Source organism: Fopius arisanus, unplaced genomic scaffold, assembly GCF_000806365.1.
Source record: "Fopius arisanus strain USDA-PBARC FA_bdor unplaced genomic scaffold, ASM80636v1 scaffold00015, whole genome shotgun sequence".
Taxonomy (NCBI): Eukaryota; Metazoa; Arthropoda; class Insecta; order Hymenoptera; family Braconidae; genus Fopius; species Fopius arisanus.
In genome coordinates, this window is record NW_011887754.1 from 902,406 (window position 1) to 919,147 (window position 16,742).

The window sequence follows — 16,742 nt, forward strand, 5'->3', positions numbered from 1 at the left end:
TATTAGGAGAACATGACAATCGAAGAGCTATTCACTGAAATTTTCACTGAAGGTGAAAAATTCGAAATTTTTGTCAAAGTATCAGGAGAACATGACAATCGAAGAGCTATTCACTGAAATTTTCACTGAAGGTGAAAAATTCGAAATTTTTGAAAAAGTATCAGGGGAACATGATAATCGAAGAGCTATTCAGTTTTTAAGCAATATTTCGATTGATTAGCCATTTACAAAACAAAAAATAGGAATTATTTAAAAAAAAAAAATGAATGTTGGCAGGATTGAACCCTGGCCGTCGGCGTGCTAGCCGAGCACGTTACCGCTAGGATAACGCATTATTACAATAATTATATTTCATTAGGAGTATATATTTTGCAAAAGTATCGTTTTAAAAAATTGTTAATTTGTCAATTTCACTGAATATCTTTTCGATTTTCAAAAATTCAGTTTTTAAACGATCTTTCAATTGATTAGCCGTTTAAAAAAGATAAAAATGGAATTATTTATAAAAAAAAAAATGAATGATGGCGGGATCGAACCCCGGCCGTCGGCGTGGTAGGCAAGCACGTTACCATTGAGACAACGCGCTTATTCTAAAAATATAATTTCATTAGTGGTATATCTTCAATATATTGAATAACTTTTTTCAATGAAATTTCACAAGATGTGGCTTCCCCCTCCCGCTCGTTCTACAGTCAACTAAATTTCACTTAAACAAATAAAAAATAAAGAGTATTCATGCCGCAGAAAATAAAATTCACCCCGTTGACTTGATGGACACCCCAGCATTGCGTGTGACGCCCTCCCTCTCATGGGGTGCGGTACTACGATGCAGCTGGGGTCACTCAAACCCCCAAAACTGAGCCTCTACATCAGCCAATCCTCTCTGTTCCTGTCTTTCCTGTCTTGTTCCCGTCAGTGGACTTTTATGTTGTTCTCTTGATGAAACATGTCATTGAGAGTTGGAGCAAGGGTTGAAATCAGTGGGAAGGATTGCCAGGGTGAGATCGCATGGATAGGACATCCGTCCTTTGCAGCTGGTAAATGGATTGGGGTTATTCTTGACGAGCCCAAGGGCAAGAACAACGGCACCATCAAAGACAAGTCGTACTTTCAGGTTAGAGATTTGACAGATCGCCGTTGATGGATTTTTTTTAGGTCAGAAATATTCCACACCGATTTCAAACGATTTTCTCATTTATTCGTTGATCCTTTAGTGTGCAGAGAATCATGGAATGTTCGTTCGTCAAACCCAGGTGGTACTTCTCGACAGTGCAGGTAATAGGCAGGATCCAACCAGTCCAGGATCAGCTGGAAGTATTGCCACCACCCCTGACGATGGGGCTGCCAGGGCACGAAGTCGACTCAACAGGTAATTCACGTGAAATTAATTTATTATCTCATTAAAATCAACTCAACTCTGTACTTTCATGCTAGCACAAACATCCGCAGGAGGAACGAGCCCACCGCGTAAGTTCCTTACAGTCTCGTGCTTGGAGAATAGAAAATTTTTGTTCATTAATGACTGGGTTTAATACACACGAATTATTTTGACAATTTTCCCCCTCAATAAAAATTATTTCAGCAGCAGTGCTGCAATTGATTTTATGCCAATAATTTTAAACTCCAGAGTAGTTTCTCCTATAAATTCCCTTGTCCCCCTTCTCAGGGAAATTCTTTTAAAAAAGAATTCTATTGCTCTCTCAATAAAAAATAAAACTCCCAATAATGATGTTTCCCCATGCATGCTGGCTCGTTTTAAGCGTTAGGAGAAAAATCTCTCCTGCCCAAGCTAGTCGTCAACACAGTGAGAAGCTCTCTGGGTAAGGACCAACATCTGTGATCACCCGCTCAATGTCTCATAACAGAAAAAAAACCCATACATGATCCCACAACTCATCACCAGGGCTTCACGCACAACCGAATTGCACTCGTTTCGATATTGAACCTGACGTCCGAGAGAATCGATTGATAAATTTAATTATTTTGCAGTTCAAGGCTGTCATTGGCGGGCAGTCGAACCCAGTTAAGCACTCAGAGCATCGAGAACCTCTCGGGCTCAATTCACGACAGAAAAGATGCCAGTGAATCTGGAATTCCAGTCCCCACTAGTGTAAAACGAGCGTCATTCGTCGAGGTAAATTCCACAATCATAAATTCACACATTCCTTTTTATTTCCCTTATGCACCTTGTTCTGTTCTGTATGTTAAGTACCTTAGACTATGGACTGTGGACGTGACAAGAGATTATTATGATATTAACAACTAGGAGATGATTTTTTAAAGTAATTTATTTACTGAGAATCAGAGATATTAGGATTAAAAATCTAGGAAATGTGTTCTTGGTTTCTTTGAGTTATACCTTGATTCCTGGACGGTTAATCTCTGATTGTTAAATGTGGGATTGAATGTTTCTATACACGTACGTGTTTCAGAAGTCCCCTAGCACGAGCTCGCCTACCGGCAAAAGGCCAAAGGCTCAAGACGATCGCAATAATGTAATTAATTATCATTAATGTTTACTACAGTTACTTAAACCTAATTGTCATTGCTATTAATTATTTATTACCTCCAGTGATTATTTTTCACCCTCGAGATTTGATTTACTAATTAACTCATCGAACTCGATCATTGTTGAATTTATTTTGTAAATTTTTATCACAGACTTCATAACTAACACTTTCCTGATTTCCTCTCGACATTCTCCATTCTCATGTTTTTTATGACTAAGTATTTTCTGTTGATGGATCCTTTTGTAGATATTGTGGACTAACTGGAATATTTATTATTTTGTATTATTTAATATTTTTGGTGGATTTACTCTTTCATCATTTCTTTCTGGTTGATGACTGTCATTAATGACTAATTGTTTCACTCGATACCTTGACAACTCCACACTAATCATCTAATGCTTAAGACTAGTTCGGTGTTCCTTCGATGGAAGCTGGAAAAATGATGAAGCCATTGATTGAAGGGACACCCTGTCGTATCTGATGAACTAACAAGTTTTATTCGCTTTATTTATTGCTGTTTTATTTTGAAAAAATAGACGGGTTTTGTGGAAACCTTGAAGCCACACTTCGTACCTGGACAGGTCATGGCAGGCTCTTTGTCCAGTGCCTCCAATATGGAGGAGAAGCTCAGTCATCTTCAGCTAGTTCAGGAGAATGAAAATCTGAAGTCACAGGTATTAATTCTCGCAATAATAATTTCAGCTCAATTATTTTTATGGTTGATACTCGTTCTATGCTAAACAGGTCACGGATTTAACCGAAAAAGTGGAAACACTCCGAGTTAAGAGGATGCAGGACAAGGAGAGAATGAAGGATTTCGAAAAGACAAAACTCCAGTTTGAGCAGCTGCTGGAGTTCAAATCCAAAGTTATGGAGAGTCAAGTGGGTTGAAGAATGATATTTTCGTTGAAGGTGACGTCTGAAATATCGATATTTATTTTTCCAGGCGAGTCTTCAACGAGAGCTACAGCGTGCTCGTCAAGAAGCTCGTGAGGCCCAGACCGCGAAGAATGTTTACCAGGAGGAGATGGCCGATCTGTCAGAGACAGTGGAAATGGCAACTCTCGATAAGGAGATGGCAGAGGAGAAAGCAGAGACTCTGCAAATCGAACTGGAACAGTTAAAGGAAAAGCTCGAAGAGAAGACCCTGGACCTTGAAATTCTTCGAACAGAGATGTCCGAGCGAGCAGGCGGAGCTGTTGCCTCCGGAGCCCCATCGAGTTTCGAGGTGAAACAACTGGAGCAACAGAACACTCGTCTCCGAGAGACTCTCGTAAAAATGCGAGACTTGTCAGCCCACGAGAAACACGAATTTCAGAAGCTGCAAAAGGATTTGGATCAGAAGAAATCAGAGATTCTCGAGTTAGGGAGAACTAAAGAGAAATTATCAGCAAGAGTTGAGGAGATGGAGCATCAGATAGCAGATTTACAGGAGCAGGTGGATGCAGCTCTGGGGGCTGAGGAGATGGTAGAGATGCTGGGGGAGAGGAAAATGGCCCTCGAGGAACGTGTGGCCCAGCTGGAGGAGGCAGTCTCCGATCTCGAGCAACTCCAAGACATGTCGGACCAATTAGCAGAGTCCTCGAAGGAACTTGAATTGGAATTGCGAGAGGAATTGGATATGGCTTTGGCAGCATCGAGGGATGCCCAACGCCACAAGGACGCAGCCCTGGAAACTCTGGCAGATCGTGAAATGACAATCACCAAATTCAGAGAACTAACAATGCAACTCCAGGAGCAATGCCTCCAGCTCCAAAATCGAGTGCAATCGACAGAGTCCTCTCAGTCAGGTGGAGCTGAGCAACAGCTGGCCGAGATCCTCGATTTCCAGAAGACATTCGCCGAGTCGCGAGCCCAAACAAAAGCTGTCGACCTCGAGTTGAGACGTCTTGACGTCGAGGAAGCCAGAAATCACGTGAAATATCTCATCTCATTCATGCCACCAGCCTTCCTCACTCGAGGAAACGATCACGACGCCATTATGACACTTTTACTCATCCCCAGAATGATTCAGAAGACAGAGATAATAATTTCTCAAGTGAGGGACAAATACAGTGCAATAGATAAGGTCGACAAGGCAGGATTACTCAAGGGTCATTCAGTAGCTCAGTACGCGTATAGAAATCGTCTCTGTGGACACATGTATGCCCTCCAGACGTCTCTCGGATGTTTCGAATCGAGTCTGAACATCTGTTCGCCAGAGACTCTCCTCAAGGTTGGTGCAGCCTATCCTGAAATGGCAGCCCAGGAAAAATCCTTGGATTTCTTAATTCAACTTGCTAAAAAGGATCAGCTAGACGAGAATGTCCCGATGGATAGCATTGAGAAGTGCTGCACCTATTTCTCGAACATGTTCTCAGTGATGTTTGGTGACAGCACCCTGACTAACCAAGCAAGAATGATCATCAATGGAACGCGAACCCTTGGAAGTCTCTGCAATGCAATTGTCACAGAGGCATCATCTGTTAAGGCTCTTTTGGAAGGCGAGGGTGGAGATATTGCACTACTCTGTCAGCACATCGAGACCACAGGCGAGGTGATTCAGAATAATCTCAATTCAGCACGACGCAGGGTCCCCAGGGACCACATGAACACGAGTGCCACTGGAATGAATCTCGGCCTCGATAAAGATTGGCCCGAGCAGTTTGCCAACTGCTATCAGAACGCAGTCAAAGTGACAAAGAGTCTCCAGGATCTACTGAAGACAGCCCTTCAGACCATTATCGCTAATGGAGACCTAGAGACTGGACTCAGTGCTGATAAACTCAAGGAGATGGCTGCCATGTCCACTGAGAGGATCTACGACACCGATGATCTTGGTCCAGTGACCACCATCAAAGCCAGTCTCACAATTATTCACCAAATTGCAACGAATCTCGCCCAGAAAATGGCAGAGTGTGAGAATGAACTGGCAATTGCAGGCAATGCAGCCCATATAGCAGACCTGAGTGCTGAAATTGTATCGCCGATTCAATTGAGAGCTCAAGTCGTCAGAAAAGAATCCGAGGAGACGAAAATACTCGGCAGAAAGCTCGAGACGAGGGACGTGGATATCAGGGAGGCGAGATTGGCACTTCGGGAGAAGCAGGAGGAGCTCTCGGAAATGGTATTGAGGAAGGAGCTTGCTGAGAAGAAGTTAGCCACACAGCAGCACGACCACGAAATGAATATCGATAAATTGAAGAGAAAGCTCGACGAGGCGCAGAACCAGTTGAAACGAAAAGAGAAGGAGTTCGAGGAAACGATGGATCATCTGCAGACTGATATTGACAGTTTGGAGTCTGAGAAGGGGCAGTTGAAGGAAAAATTGAAATCCATTGGGAAGAAAGTGACGACTCCAGTGGCTGGGATACCGTCTGGAACAGAGGAATCGATGAATGTGTCCTCGGAGAGTATCTCTTCGAGTCCAATCGGTTATGATAATAAATTACTTGTCCAGGAGATAGCAGCTCTGAAGGAGGCACTCAGCAATGAGAGTAGAGTCAAGCAGAAACTCCTCTCCGAGTCCCTCAGGAACAAATTCGAGGCTCTTGAACCACTTCCAGTGGTTCCCCCCGTCAAGAGTGATCCCAAAATTCAAAAACTCCAGCGGAAACGTCTTCAGCTCCTCAAGGACGTTCAGCATGCTCTGGTTTATCCAGTTGTTCCTGATTTGAGTAGGATTAAAGTTGATAAGGAGCCTCCAGTCCTGGAGAAGGCTTCGCCTGCTTATGATCTCGTTAAGAGGCAGATTACTATGAAAAATTTAATGGAGAGGGCTGAGGAACTCAGTAATGAAGTCAGGGAGGCTGCGGTATGTAGAACAATGGGGGCAAGAGCTCCTGCCAATTTTGCGGTTTTTCCCAGCAGGGAAATGGCTGCTGCCATGAAGGAGAGGGACTGCCTTCTGGCTGCTAAAATTTATATTCCCTTTCAGGGACAGTCTGTTGCACACAATCTCAATGTTGGCACTGAGGAATTACGCAAAGTTCATTCTCTTCTCTGTTATTGAGGAAATTCGCAGTCAAGTGGGGAATTGTAATGAGAAAACTCTGATGGTCAGACATTTTTTTATATTCTGCATTTCGAGAATTTTTTTGAGGATTGCGGATGCATTCTGTTACGTTTCACCACTTTGCTGTTGGCACATTGTATTGTAGTTGAACAAAAAACCAGTGATGCTTAACATTAAAGTATTTTAAGATAAACTTTTCGGATATTGATACTAATAAGGGATCATGTATTTATTGCAGAAGGATTCGTCGATAATCTTTAGTCCATTTTTTTAATGTTTTAAGATCGTTCCAATGAACTTTAATGGAGGATGTATTTAATTCAATGGGAAGGAAAATGATAATGAAAATAAAAATGAAGATATATGATTCAATTCATGGGATTCGTTCTGTTTCGTTCTTTGAACTTTTCCAGGAATCGACTCAAATTCGCGAACCTCATCGTCATGAACATTCACATGAGTGCGCATCCTTCAGCTCATGACACTTTTTACATACTCTTCGCCATGACACTTTCCAGTCCATGTTTTTTTTACTAAAGGATTATCGACACTCAATTATCATTCGCATAAAACATTCGCACATGCAGTTGAGAACGGGAATTTCATATCAACAGCGGTTTTAGCATCCTGGATCGCGTTAGTTTTAAAAAATCGGAAAAAAATGAAGCGCTGCAATCGCCGTTTCCAAGCAATCATGGCGGTTGTTGGAGTGAAAAAAAAGAGGCAAGCGAAATCACCAAGGTTGTTCTAAAACACATCACCAAGTCAGCGAATTTAACTGCAACCTGAGATCTCATAATTAGTGAACAAGAAGGCGCATTATTTATTCACTCTAACGTTTGAAAAAAAGTTATCGATTCATTTCAACCAAGATACCGCGCAATTGAGAGGGAAATCGAGTCGAGAAATCTGGCGGGCTGTGGCGACTACCCGACACAATGGTAATGATTATAAATAGTCGTTGAAATAATGAAAATAATCCTTGATTGAGGTAATTGAGGGGAATTCATGACATTTCTTCGTGTTTTCAGATGCCTGAGGCGACAGTCTCTAATGAGGAATCTGCCTATCGGGCGAAATACTACAACGGTAATTCCACGATGAAAATATTTTCTTTTTTTCTTCAATATTTATTTGGATTCTTCGAGCTTCAATTCTTCATGTTCTTTTCGTTGTCTGTGGTTCTAGGTATCACATCGGTGAGGAGAGGTGATCTCTTCTGCTCGTCATGTGGAAATACTATCAGTTTCGAAGCTGATACCTTCTATTCACATCCGTTTTTGGGAATTCTGCAGTGTCAAGTGAGTTATGGAAATATGGATGCAATTTTTGTCCACGAAGGAATCAATTCGGGAATTAATCCCAGGCAGTTCCGCCACTAGCTTTCATATTAATTGATAATTTTTTAATTCGAATATATTTTTTGTGACTCTTCAGGCATGCAGTGATTCCTTTCGTTCCTTCAAGTCTAAAGTCTCTGCCAAAGCCTGGAAGAGGAGATGTTTGATGTGTGGATCTGATAATTGTCAAACTCTCTTTCCATGTCCTGTGAAAGGCTGTCCCTACTCGTTTTGTAAGGTAATACAAACACCAACCTTCCGAAATCATACAGTAAAATAAATCAAATATCAAAGTATTGATAAACATGAATTTATCTCCGAAGCGATTGATTTTGGAAAAAAGTATCAAAAGCTATTTTTCATCGGAAATTTAATCAGCTATAAAAAAGTTCCCCATAGTTTCCCCCTGAAATCGAAAATTTTCGGAATAATCCGATAATTACTATAAATAATAAATTCGAGTCGTCTCACTTTAGAGGAAATTTACAAAATGGCAATAATTATATTAGGATTAATTAATCATGACCATTATTATTATATTATTTGGAGTATGAATAGTTAATAGTATTGACGATTAATTGATGGACTAGTGTCTGGACATTTTTACAAGAAAGCGATATTTCATTCTCCTCCGGAAAAAAAGTCTTTCCATTTTCATTTCTCAGATATTCGTAAATAATTGATCGGAGATTCAATTATTTTTCAAGCATCAAATGCTCTTGTGTTCAGAATTGCATCAAGAGAAATGCATCAAGTGCTCTCTTGCTGGCAGACACCCCCAACTGGAAGTGCTTCGTCTGCATGACGAATCCCCTGTGGCAGGCACGAGGAATCTGCGACACCCTCCTATCAGCATCCCCCAGGTAAATTCATCACTCCCTCCTCTCGAGCCTCTTCTATTTTTTTATTTCATTAGTATCGGTGTTTACGGAATGCAAAAAAAATCAATATAAAAAAAAGCAAACATTGAAATTTCAAATTTCTTTTTTTTTTCTTTTTACCATCTCCCCTATTTTTAACATATCCCAGTAGCATTACAAACTATTTTAAAACCGCAAGTCTCCCGTAGAATTCACGAGATTGCTGATATAACAAGCATGTTTTCTGTTGCACACAAATTTAAAATAAAATTTAAAAAGGCAATAATTAACTATCCACCACCTCATCGAGTCCCCAATAGAGAGCCCACCGAAGTGATAAAAAGTGTTGAAAAAGAAGTTTGAAAATTCAATGATACCTCCAATGAGAAAAGATCGAGCCCCGAATAAACGGCCTCAAAACCATAAAACCGTACCAATAAATGAAAATAAAAAAAAAGAGAGAAGAATTCTGAAACATGCATGCAAGTAAAAAAATCCCATGGAAGAGTGAAATTTTTTGGACTGGGAAACTTGTGTTTCAGAAGGAAGAAGAAAAAAAAAACGGTACGTGAAGAATCCTCCGATGAAGACTACCTTGATAATATAAAAGCCAAGATGGCCTCTGAAAAGAGACCCAGAGTATTACGAAAGTCAGTGACAAAGCCGTCATCAGATGCTCCAACGAGGAGGCCAACCAGAAATGCATCGAAAACAACGGTGAATCAGATTGAAGATAGTGATGATAATTTGGAGATAGTATCAGTGAAAAAATCCAAAAAATCATTCAAACTGAAAACGTCAACGACTTCGAAACGAAAGCCATCGTCAGAGAGGAGTTCAGTGGAGAGGAGTTCGAGTCCAGAGTCGTCGGGTCGTCACAGCAAGCTCTCGACGACCGAACCCGTCAGAAGAACCAGAGGAGCGTCCTCGGACTCGAGAAAGGGCTCAACCAAGGGTATCACCCAGTCATGTCAGAAGGTAAAGCGACAGAATTCAGACTCGAGTTCTGGGAAGGAGTTTACACAGACAAAACTCATCAGAGAGAGCTACGTACCCCTGCAGAGACTCTCTATCGGTGAAAAAGATTTCACCCACCCCCCTGATGAGCCTGGCAGCCCTGAGGGGACAATTCTCACAAAGCAACAAATGTTCTCGCTTAAAAACTCCATCCAGGACTTCATTAATAACCTCAAGTCCACATCCAAGAAGATGATACATGTTGCTGAATCCCTTCAACGTCAGTATTCCCAGAAGGAGATGATCAGACCGGCGGAGGCCACCAAGTGGATCGCCGAGTGCAAAACCACTGCTTCAGCCTTCACCAAGAAGATCAATAATAATGAACACGCTCTGGTTGACAGGTTTGATAGCTGGTGTAAAAAATACAAAGTTAAGAATATCTTCATTAGCGCCAATGGGATCGATGACTCGGATTCTCCATTACGCAGTGGTTTTGATACTCTTCGCACGAGGAAGCAAGTCAAGTCGAGTAACGTTATTCCGTCTTCAGATGAGGAGGATGAAGACAATGTCAGGAGTAAGGGCCAGGCGTCTTCGGTGGAGAAGACTCCTGACGTCTCCGAATGTGAGATTGCTGAGATATTTAGTCAGGACGAGACGCATCCTAGCAGAAGCACAGATAAAATTCTCTCGCCAGTTCGTGAGGAGATTGGCACAGGTGATATTGAGAGTCCTGAATCTTCATCGGCTAGATTGTCGCGTAGCCCAGAGGTTGTGGATGGAGCTGAAGCCAGGGGTGCCGAGAAAGTGAACTCTAGGGGGTCCTCTGAGGACATATTTGCTGATTTTGAGTGTGAGGCCAAAGAGCAAGGAAAGATAAAAACGGAGCGAAAGTCAAAAGAGAGGGAAGTGGCATCCTCGAATGATGAGATTTCCTCCCCAGGTCCCAAGAGCAGTAAAAAGTCAAGGAAGTCGAGGGAGAAAAAAGAGAACTCCCGCAAGGAATCGCTAGAGCATTTACCACTCTCTGACAGTGGGAGTGAAGAAAAGAATGTGAAGGGTGAAGAGAAGAATTTCAAGGAGAGTGAGAAGAAAAAAAACAGGATTCTATCGTCCAGCGGTGATTCTGATGATGATGCCAGTTCCAAGATGAGAGCCAATACAGCATCGCCGAGATCATCAGAGGGAAAAAAGAAGAGTAAATCAGAGATGAAGAAAAGGAGGAAGAATTCTTCATCGATCAAAAACTCAGGTTCTTCCTCAGACGAGAGAAAGAATAAGTCTCAGGACTCTTCTGCCGACGACCAACGACTTATGAAATCAACCAAAAAGAAAAATAAAAAATCTAATCTAGTTTCTTCAAACCTCAATCAATCAGAAGATGAAAAAATTGACGATGGAATCGAGTCGAGATCCTCCGAGGCGAGGGCCAGAGAAGCTCTTCTCGAATCTGATTCCTCTGAAAATCAAGAAGAAATAACCGCAAACTCCAGTGATAAATCCACAGACCAGGCAGGCCCTTCTATCGAGGAAGACAACAGTCTGCAGTCGATTGTAGAGTCACCAGCTAAAAATACCAAGTCAAAGAAATCTAAAAGCTCCATTCAGCAAGAGGACTCATCTCCAGATACACATAGTAAAAAGAAAAAGCGGAAGCGATCTCTTTCGTCTTCACATGACTCGATAGAATTACCCGAGGAATCGGCTACGGAACAGCCATTGTCTTTTGAGGCTTCTAATACTGACCATCAAACGAACAATTCACAGGAGAATTCAGACGGTTCATTCATGACAGCAAATGATGAGGTGTGCAGTACTCAATTGACAGTTAAACGCGACAACAGCAAAGATTCAGCTGCAGAACTTTCACAGCATTCAAATATTTCAAACGCTGAGACAATAATCCAAGATCAACTTGTGGAGGACTCAAAGAATACGCCACCCAAAGACGTTTCTGATGAGCAACACGCTAAACAATATCTCTTACAGTCGTCATCCGATGACTCGTTTAATGAATCTGTTGATGAGTCCACGAAAAAAGGATCGTCGTCGGAGGCTTCTGTAAACGAGGAGATACTGAAAAAATCATCACGTACGATTGACTCGTTGTCAAGTATTGATGAAACCGGTGCTCTCGACGAATCCGAGAAATCCGAGGACAAACGGGACACCGATGCCGAGGAGAGAGCAAAGAAGGCCCTCATGACTTCATCTTCAGACGAGGTAGAGATGGATCGAACAGTCGAGATATCCGAGCCGGAGGTGTCCCATATCGAGGAGACCACCAACGACTCTCCCCTCGTGCCAGAGATAAGTTCTGATAAAGCATCAGATGGTCCTGTCTCTCAGGGAATGGAGGAGAGGGCGAAGGAGGCACTTTTGGACTCGGACTGCTCCTCAGTAGATGTCAATTCAGGGAGTCTAGTGGAGTCTGGAAATTACAGCTCTGCGGAACGACCTGATAAAACCAGAGACAGAACAGAGATGAAAAAAACAGGGGAATCTGATTCTGGTACTGAAGCTGCTGCCCCATATCTTAAAGGCAAATCACAAAAATCTGCCTCATCTGGATCAAAAGATCTTGAGGAAAATGCCAAGAAATACCTTTTGAATTCATCGTCAGATGAAAATGAGGGTTCTGTGAAGAAGAAACGACTGTTGACGAGGCCAGTGGATTCCAGCCATCATGATTCAGACAGTATGTTCTCGTCCCCACGGGTCAAGAGACGAAAACTCGATATGAAGAAATCGGAATTCTTCAAAAACGACGAAAAGCTCAAACTGGGGTGCTCGGTGGTGGTAAACAGGCTCTCGAATGTTATTCTCAGGCGGCATGCGAGGGCTTTGAAAAAATCTAAAGAATATCTTGAAGACAAAGCTCTCAGAAGGTACTAATTAATTTTTCATTTTACATTATTTTCTGCTTGTATCATTCTTCATTCATCGCTAATTACTAATAAAATTCAGTTGGACTGAATAAAGCGAATTATTATTGTCCACAAATTTTCGCTTTGCGAGCTCCTGATTATCCTAAATTCCCTCAGGGTTATTCATATTTGTGGTGGGTGGAAATGATGTCGTCCTGAAAAAATCGTAACCAAAGCAATTGGCGTTTTACGTTTCAGTCTGACGACTCTAGATGGCCTTGAGAAGACCCGCAAACGAGACAAAGGGAATATTTCAGAGACATCCGATGCTACGTCGACATCGAGAGCGAGGAAGAAGACGTCTAAAGACTCTGAGACCCTCGCTGATCATCTCAACGTGAATGGTGAGCATATGGAGACAGGTACCAGTAGTGAGGAGGAAGTTGATGCAGGTGAAAAATCCCAGGCATCTGGTGATCTCCAGGACAACGTAGAGGTGCTAGCGAAGAATGCTCTTCTGGATACGTCGGATGAGGACAAACCAGTGGTGCTATCCTCGGACGAGGAGTCAGCGGAAAGTGACAACAAGAAGGTCAAGTCGAAGAAGTCCGTTGACGAGAGTACATCCTCCAGGAGCACGAAAGCTGACTGGAAGAAGAGCAAACTCTTGACGATGAAGCTGTCATCGTCTGATGAGGAGGAACAGTCCCAGAAATTCGATAAAAAGGTAAAAAAATTATCCCAGAAAGACTCAGACGATTCTGATCTCGAGGACGAGACGAAGAAGAAGAAGAGAGTAAGGAGACGTAGATTGAACTCAGATTCGGATATTCAGTTAACGGACGAGGAGCCCTCAAGTGATTCTGTCAAGTCGGTGAAATCGGAGAAAAAGGGAAAAAGAAGATTGAAGAAGATGAATGACTCCTCGGACTCCAATGACTCATCAGCGACGAATAGTCGCGTTAAGCCGAAGAGACGTCGAGTGAGAACAGCTGGGACAGACAGTGACAGTGACATCGAGGAGATCAACACCTCTCAGGGCTCTCCCACAAAGTCTGGCAGAAAAAACATTAGGAAAGTCATCAAGGACACGAAAGTTGCGGACGATACGAAGCAGGCTGCCAAGCAGGAGGAGGAGAGATTGAAGAGAATGGCTGAACGTCAGAAATTGTACAATGAGTTGTACGAGGCGAGACTGGCTGGTGAGGAGAAAGTCGACAAGCTGATTCTGGATTTTGACGAGGACTCGAAGGAGGAGCTTCTCAGTGTCCACGAGGCATTGGTGAAGAGGCTCAAGCCTCATCAGGCGCAGGGGATTAAATTCATGTGGGACGCCTGCTTCGAGTCCCTGGAACGTGCGAATTCCACTTCAGGCTCTGGCTGCATTCTAGCTCACTGCATGGGCCTTGGAAAATCCTTCCAGGTTGTCACCCTGACTCATACCCTTTTGGTGAACAGTGAGAAGACTGGAGTTCGAACTGTTCTAGTTGTTTGCCCTCTGAGCACAGTATTGAATTGGGTAAATGAGTTCAAAATCTGGTTGAATGAAGTGAATGATGGGGATGATGTCGAGGTTTATGAGTTGACAAGGTTCAAACTGAATACTGACAGAAGATTCCAGCTTGGACGATGGCAGAAGACTGGTGGTGTCATGATCCTGGGATACGAGATGTACAGGAATCTCTCTAACCCCGTCAAGAAGATCAACAAAAAAATGGGGGAGGCCTTCCTTCAGTGCCTCGTGGCGCCTGGACCTGATTTAGTTATCTGTGATGAGGGACACTTGCTGAAGAGCGAGACCACAGCCATCAGCAAAGCCATGAGCAAAATTAAAACGCTCAGGAGAATTGTCCTAACTGGAACTCCCCTGCAGAATAATCTAACAGAGTATCACTGCATGGTACAGTTTGTCAAGCCAAATTTACTAGGTACCAAGAAGGAATTTTTGAACAGATTCGTCAATCCTATACAGAATGGCCAGTTTGACGATTCCACTGAGTACGACGTCAAGTTGATGAAGAAGAGGGCTCACGTGCTTCACAAGATGTTGGAGGGCAGTGTTCAGCGTTTTGATTACTCAGTACTTACGCCATTTTTACCTCCCAAACAAGAGTACGTGATTTTTGTTAAATTGTCGGAGATCCAGGTGAAGTTATATCAATATTACATCGATAACTTGGCGAGGAGGCACAAGGGAGCCGGTGGATCGTTATTCGCCGATTTCCAGGCACTTCAACGTATTTGGACACATCCAATAGCAATCAAACTGAATGCTGATAAGACTGCTGAGAAGAAGATGCGTGAGGCAAGTGATTCTGAAGGCTCTCTCAAGGATTTTATAGACGATGGGAGTGACGAGGACAGCAGCAAGAGTGACACCAGCATTGCCTCAACGAGTAGTTCCAAGAGCAAGAAAAGTGACGTCCCTGTTAAAAAACATACAAGAGCCAATGCTGATATCGAGGAGTTGGTGACAGCGGAGGTGCAAGAGCCTCAGCAGGAGCAAGAGTGGTGGACACAATTCGTTGAGGAAGAGCATTTCGAGGATCTGAGGATATCAGGTAAATTGAGAATTCTCTTCGAGATCCTGAAGGAGAGTGAGAATATCGGGGACAAAGTTCTCGTATTCTCTCAGTCCCTTTATTCTCTCACTTTGATCGAGAGATTTCTCTCAGTGATTGACGACGAGACACAGCAGGGCAATTCCTCGGAGTTGATCGATGGACACACTGGCAGCTGGTCCCTCGGACTCGACTACTTCAGGCTCGATGGTCAAACCAACACAGAGAACAGGAGCCTCTGGTGCAAGCAATTCAACAGGCCAAGCAACACGAGAGCAAGATTATTCCTGATATCAACGAGAGCTGGTGGTCTCGGTATTAATTTGACAGCTGCCAACAGAGTTGTTATTTTTGACGCCAGTTGGAATCCATCTCACGATGTTCAGAGTATCTTCAGGATATACAGGTTTGGCCAGAAGAAGCCCTGCTATGTGTACAGACTTCTGGCCGCTGGGACCATGGAGGAGAAGATATACAACAGACAGGTGACAAAATTATCTTTATCCTGTCGAGTTGTGGATGAGCAGCAGATCGAGAGGCACTACACAAACTCAGATCTAGCTGAGTTGTACAAACTGGATATACCACCAGATACACGGGAGACCATTGGTTGCCCCAAGGACAGACTGCTAGCTGAGATATTCTCTAAGCACAAGGATATCGTCGTTAATTTCCATGAGCATGACTCACTGCTGGAGAATAAGGCTGATGAAGAGTTGGACGAGGAGGAGAGGAAACAGGCTTGGCTCGAGTACGAGCAGGAGAAGGCTGGAAGACCAGCTGTCAATCCAACCATGAATCTTCCATTTAATTATCAGGAGCAGATGCTACAGCTTTATAATGCACAGATGATGGGGGCGTTCCCCAATGGCAATCCCACACAGCTTGAACTCAATTATCTGCAGAGTTTCTATGAGAAGGACTTTCCTAAAATGACACCTGAACAGCAGAGAATATCAGCCACTAAGACACTCATGAATATGTATAATTATGTTGAGAATCAGGCGGTGATGTCCAATAGGGTGCCTCAAGTCCCAATGGGAGCAGCTACTGCGGGGTATTCCAATCCCACCAATACTCTGGCTAATCAGCTGGCTCAGGAGGCGTACACCAGGCATCATCAGCAGGCTAAGCAGACTGCTTACCAGAGGCAGTTACTTTATGCTCAGCAACATGGCAATTTCAAGAGTGTTCCTGGAGCTGCACAGAGGAGTTCAAAGAATCCTAATCCATTTGCTAGGCGATCCAATACTCTGCAAGGCAGGGCCAATCCTGTCGACAATCCTGATATTCTCGAGATAATTCCAAGTGCAGCCCAGTCGTCATCGGCTCAAGGTAACCCATCAAAGTATCAAGAAGAGTAAGACGCAGAAGATCGCTGTCGAGAGAATCCCTAATCTTCAAAAGAAGAGGTAATGGACGAATTCCCTCAACCCTGATTAAATATCCCTCAATTGAAACACAACACCAATAGTTTTCCAGTTGTGAGAAAGGATTATAGCGAGTAACAATTGTTTTTTTTTTCTTCGACTCAAACAGACGTGAAAACAAAAAGTGTAGGAATCAGAAATTTTTTTTGTAAGCAGTCGATTATCTATTATCATAGGTTTTTTTTTCTATTTACATTTATTGCGGTTTAATTGTAATAAA

The 16,742-nt window shown here is 42.9% G+C and overlaps 2 protein-coding genes across 5 annotated transcripts; both read left to right on the forward strand.

Annotated features, from left to right (window-relative positions):
• The first annotated feature begins 899 nt into the window (after window positions 1-899).
• Window positions 900-6,977, forward strand: DCTN1-p150 (dynactin subunit 1). Of its 4 annotated transcripts, XM_011299753.1 has the most exons (8): window positions 900-1,114; window positions 1,215-1,369; window positions 1,435-1,467; window positions 1,990-2,134; window positions 2,433-2,495; window positions 3,047-3,184; window positions 3,255-3,392; window positions 3,457-6,977. In XM_011299753.1, exons 1-8 carry the CDS (start codon window positions 947-949, stop codon window positions 6,499-6,501), a joined length of 3,885 nt encoding a protein of 1,294 aa, XP_011298055.1. In that variant the 5' UTR covers window positions 900-946; the 3' UTR covers window positions 6,502-6,977. The 4 variants fall into 4 exon arrangements, with proteins under 4 accessions (XP_011298055.1, XP_011298058.1, XP_011298057.1 ...); XM_011299756.1 differs by lacking the exon at window positions 2,433-2,495; XM_011299755.1 differs by lacking the exon at window positions 1,435-1,467.
• A 185-nt stretch (window positions 6,978-7,162) lies between these two features.
• On the forward strand, window positions 7,163-16,741 carry LOC105263508 (transcriptional regulator ATRX). Its single transcript, XM_011299759.1, has 7 exons — window positions 7,163-7,445; window positions 7,536-7,593; window positions 7,693-7,805; window positions 7,942-8,082; window positions 8,574-8,707; window positions 9,247-12,552; window positions 12,790-16,741. Exons 1-7 carry the CDS (start codon window positions 7,443-7,445, stop codon window positions 16,454-16,456), a joined length of 7,422 nt encoding a protein of 2,473 aa, XP_011298061.1. The 5' UTR covers window positions 7,163-7,442; the 3' UTR covers window positions 16,457-16,741.
• Window position 16,742: the final 1 nt, after the last annotated feature.

Excerpts from the sequence above, each read along its gene's own strand:
- DCTN1-p150 (XM_011299753.1), top strand. The coding sequence starts at position 947 with ATGTCATTGAGAGTTGGAGCAAGGGTTGAAATCAGTGGGAAGGATTGC. Across the intron at positions 1,370-1,434 it reads GCACGAAGTCGACTCAACAG|CACAAACATCCGCAGGAGGA; the intron begins GTAATTCACGTG and ends CTTTCATGCTAG. Across the intron at positions 2,135-2,432 it reads AACGAGCGTCATTCGTCGAG|AAGTCCCCTAGCACGAGCTC; the intron begins GTAAATTCCACA and ends TACGTGTTTCAG.
- LOC105263508 (XM_011299759.1), top strand. Across the intron at positions 8,083-8,573 it reads GTCCCTACTCGTTTTGTAAG|AATTGCATCAAGAGAAATGC; the intron begins GTAATACAAACA and ends TCTTGTGTTCAG. Across the intron at positions 8,708-9,246 it reads CTCCTATCAGCATCCCCCAG|AAGGAAGAAGAAAAAAAAAA; the intron begins GTAAATTCATCA and ends CTTGTGTTTCAG.